This window comes from Petaurus breviceps, unplaced genomic scaffold (genome assembly GCF_028583685.1).
Source record: "Petaurus breviceps papuanus isolate PSGF00001 unplaced genomic scaffold, PetGlider_PUasm1.0 90740, whole genome shotgun sequence".
Classification (NCBI taxonomy): domain Eukaryota; kingdom Metazoa; phylum Chordata; class Mammalia; order Diprotodontia; family Petauridae; genus Petaurus; species Petaurus breviceps.
The window spans coordinates 6,363,500-6,381,114 of record NW_027187330.1 but is presented as its reverse complement, the minus strand read 5'-3'; the positions used below and the strand labels follow the sequence as shown (position 1 = coordinate 6,381,114).

The 17,615-nt window shown below is 38.1% G+C and overlaps 1 protein-coding gene across 5 annotated transcripts in view; it reads right to left on the bottom strand.

The window, feature by feature from the left end:
- TMEM273 (transmembrane protein 273) overlaps nucleotides 1–17,615 on the bottom strand; it is a 60,243-nt gene that overhangs the window by 18,540 nt on the left and 24,088 nt on the right. For all 5 annotated transcript variants that reach the window (XR_011164255.1, XM_069067240.1, XM_069067242.1 and 2 more), the window contains exons 2-3: nucleotides 7,081–7,134; nucleotides 4,969–5,079 (exon numbers count right to left, since the gene is read on the bottom strand). Coding sequence is in view for 4 of the 5 variants with exons in the window: in XM_069067240.1 (XP_068923341.1) it covers nucleotides 4,969–5,079; nucleotides 7,081–7,134 (165 nt within the window). In the remaining variant the exon portion in view is untranslated. The remainder of the gene's footprint in view (nucleotides 1–4,968; nucleotides 5,080–7,080; nucleotides 7,135–17,615) is intronic.

Below are 17,615 nucleotides of genomic sequence, written 5' to 3'. Positions count from 1 at the left end.
ATTATAGTGTTATCTCACTCTTAATAAAGACAGAGAGGCAGTGTGACCTTGTCAATAGAGGGCTCACTAGTGCTGGAATCAGAAAGACTTGGATTCAAGTCCTACCTCTGATATAGACCAGCTGTGTGAACATAGGCAAGTTACTTCAGCTTTCAGTGCCCTAGAAAATTCCCTAAAATTATAAATTACAGAGCAGATGCTGATTTGTATTAGTGAAGAGAGGTTCTAGACTAGGAGTTCCTTTAACTGAAGAAATCAAAGTACCAGACATAGATAAAGATATCTATACATACAGAGAAATGAACATGGACATAGATGTGGATATGGCCATGGACACAGATATAGACATGAACATGGTCATAGATACAAATAGACACAGACACAGGCATAGATAAAAAGACAGACAGATACAGCACAGACATAGTTCTTTGGATGATCTTGCCTAACTGCAAACTTTTTGCAAACCTACTTTTTCTCTCCATTGCTTCTTTTCCCCCTTTTGGAGTAGGGAAGTCAAGGCAATTAGAGTCAAATGACTTGCCCAAGGTCACACAACTATCTCCGTTGCTTCTTGCTGATTTATGAGACAATTCTGCCTCATGATTTCCTACCATCCTCCTTTGTCAGTTTTTACAAATAAGTTCATGTTCTAAATTAATTTTGCTTTTGGCATAGCCTTCCACTTATCAAGAATAGAAAGTATTTGCTGACCAAGGTGACTTCTAGGTTCTTTGTGACACTGGCTTGGGTTCTCCATGATATATTTTCCTATATAGGAAAATGTATCAAAGCAAGAGATAAAATACCCTTCCTTCAAAATTTTTTCAAGCATATATAGATATAAATATTAATATATAAATATTTTGTATATATATGTACATGTATATATACATGTGCATATATACATATTTATGTAAATTCTATCTATTTAGAGAGACCATATATACATGTTTATGTAAATTCTATCTATTTAGAGAGAGAAAGAGAAAATTTTTGCCAGAAACTGTTATGTCATCAGTGCAGAGAGATGAGAAACTTTATTAACACAGACTAGTACCTTCTCTGCAATATAGGTTCTTACCAAATTGCCTGAGGGAGGCACTAGGGCTGAGTGACTTGCCCATCGAAAAGCAATGGAGAGAAAAAATAGGTTTGCAGAAAGTTCACAGTTAAGCAAGATCATGCATAAAGCATTTAAAAATGAAACTGGGGCAGGGGAGGATAAAAAAAACAAAAAAAGATGAAAAAAATTATCAATATTTTTTATAGCTAATGTTTCTCTCTATCATTGATGGTTGGATCAACATGTTTGGATTTTAATGTTAAAGTACTACGTGTACTGTTGGGAAACAGAAGGGGGAATAGGGAAAAGAATGTTGGGAAGAGCATCTGGACCAAACAAAGCACATACTGAAGAGGTCTGTGCTGGAGGTACCATGATTTTTCACATATTGCAGGCTCATTTTCAAGATATCTGAAAGGAAGAAAGATGCTGAACCACAGATGGTATCACTACTAAAAGAGAAATTTGAGAGCACATCAAGAACTACTACTTGGCATTTACTTTCTTGCCCTTATAATGTGTTTTTGAGAATATTCCTATGTCAAGGGCATCCTTGATGATGAGAACAAAAAGGCTTTTGCAGATAGTGTTTTATATCAGATCACAGACCTTAACACAACTGATTGAAAGATGTAGAGTATATATTAAACAATTATGCACATTGTTTGTTGATTTTGTTGATTAGTGGAGGAAAATGTAGTCTTTCCCACTCTATTCCAGTGAGGATCTTCCCTTTTGTGCATAGGCTTGGACCATTCAGGATTCTTTGACAAGTATAATAACAGAGATAACTCTATTCAGCCATATTCTGATAAACACAAATGAGACAGAAAAAGAACAGAGAAAAACCTGCATGCCAAAAGTGTTTGCCTCTATAATACAGCATGTCCAATGTAGATTCCAAATTAAAGAGAGAGTCCCTCTAGAGAGTGAAGTATTCCCAATATTCCTGTTTGCAATTGACATTGTCCTGATTTTATCAAGCTCTGGAAAAGTAAAGAGACTGAAAAGAGATTCACAACCACTCAAAAGAGTTTCATCTAAAAAATTACCAAGAAATACTAAGTAGGTAAAGAATGACTATTATGTAGACCAGGAGTTATTAATCTGGAGTTTGTTGAACTGTTTTAAATTTTTTTTTGATGACTGAACTTCAGTATAACTGTCTTCCTTTGTAATCCTATCTATTTTATTTGATGCATTTAAAAAGATGTTACTTTGAAAACAGGTCCATAGATTTCAACAGAGTACCAAAGGGGTCTAGGACACATAAAAAGTTAAGGTCTAATCTAGACTAAGATTTGAAATTGGATGAAATAGCCCATTGAACTAGTCCATCCATTGATCAATTAACAAGCATTTATTCAATGCTTAGTATGTGCCAAGAGGGAGTGTGATATAACGGATAAATAGCCAATACCGAGTCCTAAACTTAAGTCACACTTCTGTCATATACTTGCCCTGGGCAAATCACTTAATTGATCATTGTGCCAGACTAAGGGATGGCTATGATATACATTGGTTCCCTATATCAACGAAATCCCAGGTCTGATCCCTATTGCTCTATGTGCTGGACACTGCGGCTACAAAGGAAAGCAAAATAAAGAAGCAATAACAGTACCTGCTCTCAAGGAGCTTATATCTTAAGAAGATACTGAAGATGGGCCCTGAGCTGAAACAAAAATTAAACAGAAGGAAGGAGAATGGCCTGTATTACATTTGGAAAATCACATGGCCTTTTCAATGAATCCCAAGCTTCTGAATATATGCTATATGGCTATATATCACTGAATACCAGTTCAGAATAGCCATAATTGTGGGTCACCCAAAGGTCTATGAGGCAATGAATGGTGCATTTAAATAGGCTGCTAATGTTATCAACAGTGAGTTGTACACAGGAAGAAGAGTAAAAAAATTATCAAGGAGTTAGTGATAGTGAGGAGGAAGAGGAGGAAGAAAAGGAAGATGAGAAAAAGAGAAAGAAAGAAAAAAAGGAAGGAAGGAAGGAAGGAAGGAAGGAAGGAAGGAAGGAAGGAAGGAAGGAAGGAAGGAAGGAAGGAAGGAAGGAGAGAAGGAAAAGAAAAGAATACTATTGAAGCATTTTTAAAGTGCAGAGGAGGAAACAGAAGGAAGGTCAAAGGGAGACAGACAGAATATAGGACAGCTTTAAAACTTATGTAGTAAATTTATTATTTTAAAAAGCAAGCTATACATAATAAAGATTCATGGTTTCACATAAAATCATCCTTTTCTGTTCTTTATATGTGATGACATTTCCACACATTTTTGGTATTTTTCCAATTCAAAATAACAAAAAATAAATTATTTTAAGTAATATTTTAACCTTAAAAAAAGAAATCATCAGAGAGAAATATGACTGGAAACAGAGGTCTATCAGTCTTATATGAAGTGCAAAGCAAACAGATGTGGTAGCATGTGCTCCACTGATACCCTTTCAAGGTTAAAAGCTCCAGAGGCAAGAAATCACACCCAGATTCCACCTTCTACACTGAGTGAACTTGCTGTGGAGGATCTGCAAGATGACATGGATATGGAGAATGTGAGTGATTTTAGAGTACTGCGTTCATCTTGGGGTACCTACCACATCTTAAGAAGGACATTGACAAGCTGAAGCACATCCATGGAGGGATGAATGGATGAATGGGTGGGTGGACAAAGGATCATTGATTAAATGTTTAGTGTCTGCCAAGCACCAAGTTCTGGGGATACAAATAAAAAGAGCTATAAAATTTCTGCTGTCAAGGGTTTCACAGCCTAATTGGGGAACCCAAGCACAGTAAAGAAAGTTTAGCTCCAAGGTAGATAAAAAAGCCCAGAATTTCTAAAAGTTATACAAAGAAGATGGTAAGGACCAAGAGTCTTTAAATTACTTAAATAAGTCTCCAATAACAGTGGGAAAGGGATCTTCAGGGAATAAAAAAGCAGGTGGTAAAGTCTGGAAGACCTTAGAGGTCAGTGGCAGGGCAGACTGTAAGGCACAGTAGTCCTTAGATTAATCATTAGGTCCAACTATGGGAGTGGGGAAGGATAGGCAGGGCAGGTAAGGTTTGGTGCTTCTACATCTCACAAGAAGGAATTGAACTATTGTCTCTTGTCTCATTCAAGCCATGTGAGCAGTCAAGTAGCCTTATGGGTGCAAAGGTGACCTGTGACTGGGTGAAAGTGAGGAGAAAAGGGTACTACTTGGTTGTGGTGCACATATGACAAGGATAGTGACGGGGATTTTTAACTGTATTAAATGAGGATGATTGGAATGACCTGGGGATGTTTAACCTAAGAAAGAAAAGATTTGGGGAGGAGGGGAGGAGGAGAGGATATTTATCTTCTAAGATTTGAAAGATTCTCATGTGGAAAAGATTAACTTTCATCTGTTTGACCTCAGCAAATAGAACTAGAACCAAAGAGGAGAAATTATAAGAAGACAGATTCCCACTCAAAATAAGGAAAAATGACTGAATAATTATAACTGTCTAAAAACAATGTAAACTGCCTTGTAAGGTAATGAATTATCCACCGCTGGAGCTAGCTAAACAGAAGTTTAGGGATGGGCCCTTGACATGGATATTGTAGAACAGTGCCATGCTTCAGATAGGGATTGGCTCTCGAAGAAAAAGAAATTCTCTGATTTTCACTCAAGATTCAACTCTAAAGAGGACAATATTGTATCCACAAAAGATTTGGGGGAGGGGGGCATTGAGCCAAAATTTTTTTGAAATAGAGAAAGCTCCTTGAAAGGAGGCCTTGGAGGAAATGTTTCCCCTGAAACCAAATGGTTTCCACAATCTCTTCTTAACAAAGATACAGTTATAGAACAGAGAACCACCATGGGGATGCAACAGAAAAAACTCCCCCTTGAGTAAAACAAAAGCTTGTCTTTTTCTTACCTAAGGAATCATTATCAAACATATGTTTTCTTATCATACAGATCTTCAGTGCTAGGAAACCAGCAGAGATAATGATTCCCAGTATAATTCCAATGATGGCATATTTGACATCTGAAAATAGAAAATAAAAAGATTGCTCAGAATTGTTATTAATACATTAACCCTTGTTCAAAATCTATCAGTGGTTCCTATGATCAACAAGTTAAAGACCAAATTCCTTAGTATGATATTGTCAAGATCCTCCATACCATGACCCCAATGTACCCTACCAATATTTCAACCAATCTGCCAATTAATAAATATTAAGTACCTACTATATTCTAGGTACTCCACTGGGTACTGGTAATACAAGGGCAAAAGCTGAAACAATTCGAACTCTCTTGGGCTTCACATTCTGTTAATAAAAACAATGTATACACATATTTGTGTATATAGATACATATATGTGTACATATAGATATACACATGCATGTCTATATATATTTTAATTTAAAATTTGTAAAATTACAATATATAATTTATATATATATGCATGTGTGTATGTGTATTATAAAATATACAATATTTAATTTACACATATACATTTTATTTACACACGTCTCCCTTGACAGAATGGACATTCTTCACTTTCTCTGACACTGAGTACCAGTTTCACTCTGTTCCATTTGTCATCCCTCATATGACTATTGCCACATGACCAGTCCATCTTCTCTTCTTATTATACAAATGACCTCCTTTCAAAGCAACTAGATGATATAGTGAGTAGAACATTGTTCTTGGAATCAGAAAAGCCTCAGTTCAGATTCTACCTCTGACACTTACTACCTGTGTGACTCTTGACTAAAGACTTATTGTGTCTCATTCTGTTTCTCCCCATCTGTAGAATGGGGACAATAATAACATCTACTTCACAGAGTTGTTGGGGAAATCAAATGAGATACTATATTAAGGTACTATATAGGTGTTAGCTATCATTATTCCATTTAGTTTTTTCAAGCAAACTTAAAAGCAGGTTAGTAGCTTTCCCTTGGTTCTTTGATATCTTGGTGACTTGCAATTAATTATTTAGTATTTAGATTATTTATTTATTTAGTATTTATATACATATATATATATATATATATATATCCCTTATTCTCCCTATTCCCTCACTTCCTCTATTGTCTAGGCCCTATGCCACATCGGCAAAAACTGGAGTGACAGGTGAACATAAAATCTGTTCTATTAAGAATAAAGAATAAAATGGTACATGGTACTTTTAAAAGGTGTTAAGACAAAAAGATATCCTTTCAAATAAAAAAAATGTATTTTATACCAACTACCCACAGAGCACTATTAGGCCCTGGGAATACAAAGGTAACAAACAAAAGTTCTTGTCTTCAAATAGCTTACAATTTAGTAAAGGAGATGAAGCATATATATATATATATATATATATATATATATATAACCATATTCAAAGGAGAGGTTCATACACAGCTTTATTAAAAACCTCAGTGGGGGAGGGATCACTTTTAGATGGGGTTGGGAGACATATGGAAAAGACTTTAAGGAGGACGTGACATCTAGACAAGATCCTGAAAGAAGGGAAGAATTTCAATAAATAGAGATGGGAGAAGCCATTCTATAAATATGGACATGGAAAATGGGGCAAAGGCACAGATTTTATTCAATTAAGCAAACATGTTAAGTACTTAATTCATGCAAAGAACTATATTGGATGAACTGGGGATACAAAGACAAAAGCTACCCCTGCCCCCAAGGAGCTCACATTTTGACTCCAGCCAGAGAGGATCAGATGAGGGCAGAGACAGTGATGACTCTTGATAAGTAGCTTTCCCCCTCTTTGCTCCAAACCCTTACCTGGGCAGCAGCCAATGCCTGAAATTTCTAAGTTGTATCATTCTCAATAACATTTCCCAAAATCTTTTTTTTTCATCTATTTCAGATCACAGATTGCATCCTTAAATTCATAGAATAATTTTTGCCTATTTGGGGGAAATAAACCCAAAGCCACTCCACTATTTCACTCACTATGATTCCCCCATTTGCTTTAATATTTCCCATCCTTGTTCCCCATTAATAACAAAAACACCTGAGGCAGGGACCTACCTATTTCCACACCAGTCGATTTTCCTGTGGCCAGCACCTGAACTCCACCAAAACCTGCAAAAGATAATAATTTAATCTAATTGTATCATGGCTTTTTAGAATACAGTTTTGGACAGGTCCTAGGCCAAGCTATCCCTAAACCCAGTCCAACCTATACTTAGTATAAACATATGATACAATATAGTGAGCTTGTTTTGTGGATACTAGTCTTGTCTCCTAGTCCCCTTGCGTCCCCATTCTCTATATTAATGTTATAAATAGGTTTCACTATTTGCACAGTGGAGATCATTCTATTATACAGTCAACTCAAATTGAGGTTGTATCTTCATAAAAGATAAACAAGAAGCCCAGTGGGTCAATTCACTTGAAAATTCAGTCAAGCTGCATGTCAGACATCCTTGTAGCTCAAGCAACTTGCTGGTTAAATGAATTTTTCTTTCCTTTCAATTGGTTGTTTTGACATTTTGTAAATATATCCTCTGGGAATATGTTGCTTGCATAATTTCTTTATTATAACCATTAATTCAATGGCCTAAGGCCTTTCTCTATTTCTTTTTCTTTTCAAGCCACCATGATGTTTCACAAGTAAGTGACAAAGAACATAGTGAGGTCTAGAATTACAATCTATACCTATCTTGGTTACCAGAATAATACAAAACCAAAAGATAATGATTGTCTTTAAGCACGGAATGGAACATGACACAATCAAAATTTGTGCTTAATGTGAAAAAATAACTAATGATTAAGGAAATTCAAAGTAAGATAACTCTGATGCCCTGTCTCATACCCATCATATCGGCAAAGTTAACTTGTGCCCCAAAACGTCATGAGACTCTGTGTGCTTGTATGTGTGTGTGTATACTCTTTGACTCCATGACACCATTACGAAGGCTTATACCCCAAAAGAGATCAAAGAAAGAGGAAAAGAACACTTCTACCCAAAAACATTTATCATAACAGGTCTCTTTGCTAGAAAAGAATCAGAAGTTAAGCTGGGGTGTCCCCTTAGCACACTCCCTGGTAGGGAGTAACTGAACAAATTTTGGTATATGAATATAATGGAATCTATATGCCATTAGAATTGATGAAAGGGATGATTTGAAGAAACCTGGGAAGATATGTACAAAATGATGTAGTTAAAGGGGTGGCTAGGTGGCACAGTGAATAGAGGACCGGCCCTGGAGTCAAGAGGATCTGAGTTCAAATCCTGCCTCAGACACTTAACACTTACTAGCTGTGTGACCTTGGGCAAGTCACTTAACCCCAATTTCCCTGCCTTCCAAAAAAAAAGATGCAGTTATGGGAACTGAACCAAGAGAATAAATTTTTTAATAGCTACAACACTATAGACTTTAACTTTGAAAGACTTAAGAATTCGGAGTAGCACAATGGCCAACCACAATTCCAGAAGACCCCTGATGAAGCATGATACCTATCAGCCTTCCTAAAGCTCAGTCCTAATCCCTGTCCTCTCCATATTAGGTGCAGGACTTCCCACAAGTCATTCCACTGCCCTAACCTCCAGTTTCTTCCCATATAAAATGCATGAGTCAACTAATAGATCTCTGAGGCTCTTTCCAACTTTGAGACCTATGCTCTCATGTCTCCTAATAGAATGCAGTGGCATCCAGCAGTATAAAATGCACTACCACATGCTACTACCTCCTCTTAAACAAACAATGCAAGGAACATTTATTAAACATCCACGGGAGCAGTGAGGTGATATAGTAGATAACGCACCAGCTCTGGAGTCAGGAGGACCTGAGTTCGAATCTGTCCTCAGACATTTATTAGTTGTTTGACCCTGGAAGAGCCACTTAACCCAGATTGCATCCAAAAAAGAGCAACAAGCAAACAAAAGGCCTACTACAATACAAAGCATTGGGTTTGATCCTGGACACATGAAAAATAAATTTTTGAAAAAGATAGTTCCGGGCTTCAAATATCTGAATGCACACAATTAAGTGCATACTACCAGGAAAAATGAGGAGAGAGAAGGTACTATCGGGGGAAGAAAGAGAAAATCCTGGATGGAGGTGATCTCCTGAGCTGAAACCTGAAGGAAGACAAAACTTTCCAGATGGCTGACTTGTGCGAATGCAGGGTGGTGGAAAGGGTGTATACCCTGATTGTTTCACGTGTTCCCTCTCCAGCTTGTAGACTCCTGGAGGGTAGAGGCAGCAGCATCTTTTGCGTCTTTTGTATCTTCCACCTACCCAGCACGTAGGAGGTGTTCAGCTGAGTATTGCACTTGTTTAAGTCAATTAACAAGTATTTATGAAGCACCTTCTCTGTGCCAGACACTATGGTTGGCGCTGGAGATATAAGTTCAATTGATTGATTGATAGATAACAACTTAGCTCAGCATTTCTCTGTCTAATCCAGGGACCCTCAGGGATACCTGTGACCCTTTCAGGGAGTCTGTTAACTCAAATGCATTTTCATACTAGCATGTTTCAATTCAAATAGAGTAAATATCAATACCCATAACTCAAGTAAACAAAAGCTCTTTCAAAACCTGAGACTGAAAAGGTTGAGAATCACTGACTTAGACCATCCGTTGATAGATTTAAAATTGGAGGGGCCTTGAAGGCCACTAAATTTGGCCCTCTTATTTTACAGATGAAGAAACTGAGAAACAAAAAGGGAAGGGACATTAGATACATATTCTAGGCTCTGTACCGTGGGCCTGATCCAATAGAGCAGTTGCTTTGTTCTTGTGTAGAAAGTTGGGGGAAAATATTTTCATTACTACTTATTCAATTGTGCATAGAGAAATTGTTTATTCTTATAATTCCACCATTAGCCCAGTAACACCATCCATTAAGACATCCTTTCTCCCCCTCTGGGAGGGAAATCCCCAAATGCAACTCTCCTCATATCCCTCTTTTTAAAAACCTGGGTTCAGAAAATCTGACCCCTGGAGTTATAATGAGACTCTGGGTAACAATCAATTATGCAGATACCAGCTCCGTCCTCACAACCGCAGGTCATTCTACTTGGATTCATTAGTTGTGTGGGAGTCCCTTCTGTGCTATATAACCCAAGGCACTTATTTCCCCTGGCACTGCAAAGTAGCAGTAGAATGTATAGGCATTAACAAATCGGTCAGCAGAACATAGAACATGCTGGCCCCCCAACAGTCCATGAGTTAAAGTCCTTTATAGATGTTTCAGGATGCTGGTGTTGGAGTAAGATGTGAATGTGATTTCAAGCCCCAAAACTTAAAAGTTTTTGCAACTCTGGCTCTCTGAGCTACAGTTTACTCATATATAAAATGGAGATAATAATACTCATGTTCATTCCCTTTCTCCTTTCATTCAATATTTGTTGATTGAGCTAGACATTATAGGCAAAGTAGACAGGCATTGTGCTGCAATGGAAACATTATGGTAGATTTGGAGCCAGGGAGACCTGAGCTCCAATGGTGCTTCAGACACTTACTAGTTGAGTCATCCTGTGCAAATCATTTCATCTGTCTAAGTCTATTTCCACATCTATAAAATGACAAGGTTGGATTTGAGGACCTTTAAGAATCTTTCCAACCCCAAATTTATAATCTTATTGTGTGGTCATAGAAACAGCAAAGAGGGATGGATTCAAGAGTTATGATAGAGACAAAATTAACACTTCTTGGTTACTGACTGAATGAGGGGAGATGAGATGGAGGTAGAGTCAAAGTTGAGTTTGAGGTTATCAAGACGGATGACTGGGAGGACTGTGATTAGTTAATGGAAACGGGGAAGTAAGCAAAAGGAGCAGGTTTCAGGGGAAAGATGACAGGTTATTTTTTTTAGATCTATTGAGCTTGAAGTTGGATTGAACCAGGTGAGGTAGAAGAATCAATGAACCTGGGGAACCTGAAGGCATTTCCCAACATATAGGAAGACACTCAAGGTTGGGTGATCTGGTAAGTACTTTTGCTATTTCTTCTGCCTCTCCAAATGAATATCACCACTCTTTGGAGGTGGTCTTGAAGGTCAAGAGCATTCTCATACTGTCTGATTGTTTTCCATAGACATCAGTTATCAGAAGATGTATGGCTACAGTAAATTAGGATAAAGCAAGAGAGCACATCTGCCTGCACCAACAGCTGTCTGAGGTTAACATTTGCACTAAGGCAGAGACTTCTTTGAGTTGAGTAAAAAGTATCTTGGATTGGCCAATGTCCATTAAAACAGATGCCCTTTTAAAAAAAAGGCCAGGGTGAGAGTTATTATCTGGAAGAAGTAGAGAATGAAATACAACTAAGGATTATGAAAGACAAATGACTGAACTCAACACATGTTGGAAGGAAGATCCCAATAGATTATTGCGGGTAATTTTTTTCTGGGGGAAAGGAAAGAGGCAAAAATCCAAATTTCTTAGCCTGCTATTTAAAACCCTCCACAATATGGTTCCCATCTGCCTTTCCTGACTTACTTCATATTATATACTCTATGTTATACCCAATCCTTATTACCAGTTTGACATACAATCTTAAAGATAGGAAACCTTCATTCCACTCAATAAGCAGTCTTTCATATATGGAATTCACTGGACTCCCCACTCCCTACATATACATACATACATGCATGCACACACATGCACACACACACTTAAACAAGCATACACACTTGCCTTTTAGAATGACTAATTTCCTTTAAGGCTCAGCTTAGGTACCACCACCACCCCCCATTCAATGTCTTTGCTAATTTCCCATATATTTTTCTTCTCTCTCCCCAATGCAGTTTAAATTTTCTTTCCAATGTCCCTTAAAATTCATCTTGTCTTTCTCAACCCCTATTAAGAAAACTTAGTGATGTGCCCAAGAAACCTCTGATGCAAACAATTTGTGTGTGGGGGCGGGGAGGGATTGGAGAGTGGTCTGAGACTGTGTATAGAGCCAACAATTCACTAAGGTTGAAAGGAGACCTTTCTCAGTAATGGGAAAAGTAAGTGTGAATCAGAGAGACAAAGATATTCTACTCAAGAATTAAAATCAAAGAATCAGACATGGAAAGGGCTTTAGAGAACTCCTATTCCAAAGGGGTCTAAAAAGTCTTTGGCAATCTGGTGAAACCTACAGATGCTTTGGGGCAGCTAGATGGTGCAGTGAATAGAGCACTGGCCCTGGAGTCAGGAGGACGTGAGTTCAAATCCAGCCTCAGACCCTTAACACTTACTAGCTGTGTGACCTTGGACAAGTCACTTAACCCCAATGCCCTGCCCTCCCCCTTAAAAAAAGCAAAAACAAAAAAGTAAACTTTTTAAAAAGTAAAACTTAAAAAAATTAACCCTATATATGATTTACAGAATATCTTTAAATGCATACATAAAATACATAGGATTACCAAGAAACCTATAACATTGACATAAAGGAAGATTGTGAGCATGTGTGATCTGGTTATAATAGTAACTATAGTCATTTCAAAGGAGTAATGAACACAAATGATATTTGGAGATATGTACTGCCACAGAAATGATATGAAAAGAGCTGTGATTTCTACAATGAAAAAGTAACCAATCCTGCCAATCCTTCCATAGTTTGTTGCCCACATTCATAATTGAAGGAAAGGTTAAATTTCAGTTAGAGGTTAGTAAAAATTGAGATGTAATTTTTTTCCCATCCACGTTCATGGACCCACTGAAATTTAGCATATGTTGAGGATCTGTGATTTAATCTGACCTCATCTCAGTACAGATGAGGAAACTGAGGCCAAGATTGTCTAGGTGATTTACTCAAGGTCATGGAGTTAGTAAATAACAGGGTCAGAATATGAATTCAGAGCCTCTGATTCCAAATCAAGCATTTGTTCCAATACACTCAATTGCCTTCTCATTATGACGCAATAGCAAATGATAACTGGCCATGCTTGTTGGTGCAGAAGGGAGGGAGAAAGGGCAGCTAGTTGGTGCAGTGGATGGAGTACTGGACCTGGAGTCAGGAGGACCTGAGTTCAAATCCAGCCTCAGTCATTTACTAGCTGTGTGAGCCTGAGCAGATCACTTAACCCAGTTTACCTCAGTTTCCTTATCTGTAAAATGAGCTAGAGAAGAAAATGGCAAACCACTCCAGTATATCTTTCAAGAAAACCCAAAATGGGGCCACAAAGAGTCAGACAAAGAGATTGGGGCAGCTAGGTGGCGCAGCGAGTAAAGCTCTGGCCCCGAAGTTAGAAGGACCCGAGTTCGGTTCCAGCCTCAGACACTTAGAACACACACACACACACACACACACACACACACTAGCCGTGTGACCTTGGGCAAGTGACTTAACCCCAATTGTCCTCCAAAAGGCAAAAAAAATAAAAAGAGTCAGACACCAACAACAAAGGGGCAGGGAAGTAGGTTAGCATGTTGCGATATCAATTCATTTAACAGCAATACTTGGTGATAAATGCAAATTGCTCCTATCTGAAAGTCTCCTTTCCACATATGCCTTATGTTTACATACATGTGCTTAGTCCAATGCCTTCTGCCTGTCCTCTGTTTCTCCCTAGGTTGAAATCAGAATAAAATTCAAAGTGATGAAGAGGGAGGTACAAAGAAATTTATTTCTATCAACAACCTGGCTGAAAACAATAATAGACCTATAGTTAAGTATTTGCTAGTTTATGTCCAGCCAGAATGAACTTGAAAGAAAACATTTAAGAGAGCCAGTCCTAACACTGGATTACAAAAATTTCCAAGTTCTAAATTTCAAACAAAAAAGTTTCGAGAACCTAGGGTAAGTCCAAAGGACAAAAATGACTGTTTCTTTTTACTACCGTCATAGGACAATAGACGTGGAGATGGAAAAGAACTTAGAAACTATTGGTCCATCTCCCTCATTTTACAAAGGAGGAAACTGAGGCCCAGAGAGTTTTTAGTGATGTGTCCAAAATTACACAGGCAGTAAGGCAGTAAAGTTGGAATTCAGATCCAGGCTCTCCAAATCCAGAATTCTTACCACTGCATTTTTCCATGGCAGTCAAGCCAGCACATTTATTTAATTATTAAGTAGTCACTGTGAGTCCAGCATCAGGCCAGATCATGTACAAAATCAGAAAAAAAAATAGAAACTGTTTTCTGCTATTAAGGAACTTACAACTTGTTTGGAGAGGTAAGACAGAGATAATAAACAGCTAGAGAACAATAGAAGGCCTTTTAAAAAATCACATTTTCAATGGTGTGGCCCAGCCTTAGGCCTTCAGAGAGGGGAGGGATTAAGTTAGGTTAGAATCGTAAGGGAAAGCTTTGTGGAGATTTGTATATAGGCTTTGAATAGGTTGGAATGGACATAGGGGCCATTCTGGACATTCACAACAGCACACAAGAAGGCACTGATATACTAATGGCCATAGTGTGTGTGAGGTAATAGGAATAAATAGTACAGAAAATGGCCTGATTGGAATGAAGAGTTCATTTAAGGGAATCCAGAGTACAAGGTTAGGGATGTCAAGAGAGACAATGAATGAAGGAGGGCCTTGAATACCAGAACATGTAGGGATGATGATAGCACCCACCTTCATGCATACTATAGTACAGAAGTTCTTAACATTAGTCAAATAGATTAAAAGTAAAGAATTAAAGTGATTACTTACATGTTTTTGCTTGAAACATTCAGCTTATTTATGTGTGATAATAGGACAAACTAACACCACTGATGGAAAAACCAAAAACCCCAAACTCTTGCCACTAAAAAATATGGAGACCTTTGAGTTTTCAAAAAAAAAAAAAAATCTGAATTAATCCAAAGAGACCCTGTTGAAGGCAGCAATCTGGGACACACAGGTTTGTTTTGTTCTTGCTGTTCTATCAGAGAACACAGTACCACAGATTTAGAGCTGGAAGGGACCTTACAGGTCATCTAGTACAATTCTCTTTTCCCAATGAGGTATCTGAGGCTCAGAGAGTTGCCCAAGGTCACAATGCAGTAAATGATGGGTAGGATTCAAACACACATCCTCTGATATGAGATCCATCGTTCTTTCCACTATACCCTAACTCTTTTTGTTTTTTGCTTTTTAGAGGGGGGAAATCAGGGCAGTTGGGGTTAAGTGACTTGCCCAAGGTCACATGGCTAATAAGTGTTAAATGTCTGAATCCAGATTTGAATTCAGGTCCTCCTGAACTCCAGGGCCAGTTCTCTATTCACTGCACTACCTAGCTGCCCCCTATACCTTAACTCTTAAATCATTCTCTCTAACTCAGTTGTTCAACCATGGTATTAATGACCTAGATGAAACTTATCAAATGTTTCTAGGCATGCAAGACAATAGAATTAGTTCAACCTGTCCCTGTTTCCACTACTCAGTTTCCTCATCTGTCCAATGAAGGGACAGATGGTCCTTTCCAACTCCATCTCTATGATTTTGTATGACTGATCATAGAAGATCCAAGTTTCCCTTACTAGAGCAGGTTTCTTAGAAATAGAGATCACATCTTATGACTGGAATTTCCCAATAAGGCATTGGTCACAGTAGACTCTCAGTAAATATTTAATAATGAATAAATAAATTCCTACCTCACCCTATACTACAATAGAGTGCTTAACATAGAATAGCCACCCAATAAATATTTTTTATCTAGTATCCTCCCTTCCATACGGTTCTTAGGATTAATCAATAAATAAATCACAAGCATTTATTAAGTGCATACTAGTGCCAGGAATTATGGTAGGGAAAAAAGGAAGAAAAGACAAAAAAAAGAATCCCTGCTTTTGAAGAGCTTAAATTCTATCTAGGAAAACAACATGTACATGTATAAGTATATACATGCGTTGAGACTTTTGGGACACCCAGTATAGACATATATACAAAGTAGTTGTAAAGGTAATTTTTGAGGGAAGCCACTAGAAGATTGGGGAAATCCTCCTGGAAAACGCAGAACTTGAGCTGAACTTTGGAGGAAACTAAGAATAAGAAGTGAGAAGAGAGTACAATTAACATGAAATAATCTGAGCACAGACTGGGAGATGGGAAATGTAATAGAGTATATGAGTAAATAGGCCAGTTTGTCTGGAATGTAGATTATGTGAAGGGGAGTAGTGTATAAGATGCCGGTAGACTGGAGCAGGGTATGAAGGTGTTCAAATGCCAACATATAGGAAGATATATTTTATCCTAAATATAATAGGGAGACATTGAAGCTTTTTTGAGCAGGGGTCTGATGGAATTATATATTTAGAGCTGGAATAGTAGTTAGGTGTTATCTAATCCTCATTTTAACTGGTGAGAAAACTGAGAAATTGAATGATTCTTAGAAGGTCACTCCAATAATACAGAGAGCATAAAAGCTGAATTTGAGCTCAGGTTTTCCAGTTCTAAATCTAACTATTACCTATCATACTATGGAGGATGGAAGCATCATTAATTAATCAGTGACCCAAAAAGGAAAAATGGAAACACTGGAAATGAAAGCTTCCCACCAATCACTCTCCTTAGTCACCAGGGTCCTAGTGTTACCATTAAAAGAAGATTGGCTTGGGGCAGCTAGGTGGTGCAGTGAATAGAGCACTGGCCCTGGAGTCAGAAGGACCTGAGTTCAAATCTGGCCTTAGACATTTAACACTTACTAGCTGTGTGACCTTGGGCAAGTCACTTAGGCCCAATTGTCCTACCTTCCCCCCTCCAAAAAGGCGAGAGAGACAGAGAGAGAGAGAGAGAGAGAGAGAGAGAGAGAGAGAGAGAGAGAGAGAGAGAGACAGGGAGAGAAGATTGGCTAGCCCAGCTTATGAGAGTTGTAGGGGAGAATCAATAAACCTCAGATCTTACCAGTTGAGTAAAGAACAGTCAAAAAAGGACAAGTAGGGACATGAGAGGACAAACAAACTAGCTCCTAATAGCGGAGCTCAGCAGGACTTTGGCAGAACAGCCAGATAAGAAGGAACAAACTGGGTCAAAGCTTCAGTAAGGAGAAGTTGAAAGAGGAAGGTCAAAGAGGCGGGGTGTTGGGTTTTTTGTTTTTTTACTTTCTCTGAGACCCCTCACATTTATGTATTCTATTTTAGGCATCTTTTATAAGGGCACTTCCCTTTCCAAGCCTAGCTGAATTTGCAGCAGCTAAAAATAATTTTAAAATAAAAACTCACAGAAAATAAACAGGTGTCTATACCTTGTAACTCCCTGGCACCAATATGACTGGCCAACCCTGCAGAGTTTTTGAAATAAGAAATGCATCTCCACTTCCTAAGTAAAAGGCTGGAGGATTCTGCAGGATCTTATTAATAATAAAAATGTTCTCTTGTCCAAAGTCTGTCTGGTTTTCATGGTGTTCTGTCACTGGATGAGGGCTGCTTTTCTCTTTATATTGATATATACTTATATTATACTTATATATTGATATATATTTATATTATATATTCTCTTTATATTATCTGTAATAACGACCTACCCAAGCAGGCCAAGGGGCCCCAGGAAGCGCTCTACATTGGTTTTTCCCCTTCTTAGGACACCTGTCTACAAAGGGCTAGTTTAAATTTCAGACTTCCAATCAATAGGATATTGTGTTGACTATGTTCGGAGGTTTCTCCTTCCCCCTCCCCCTCCCCCTCCCCCTCTCCCTCCTCCTCC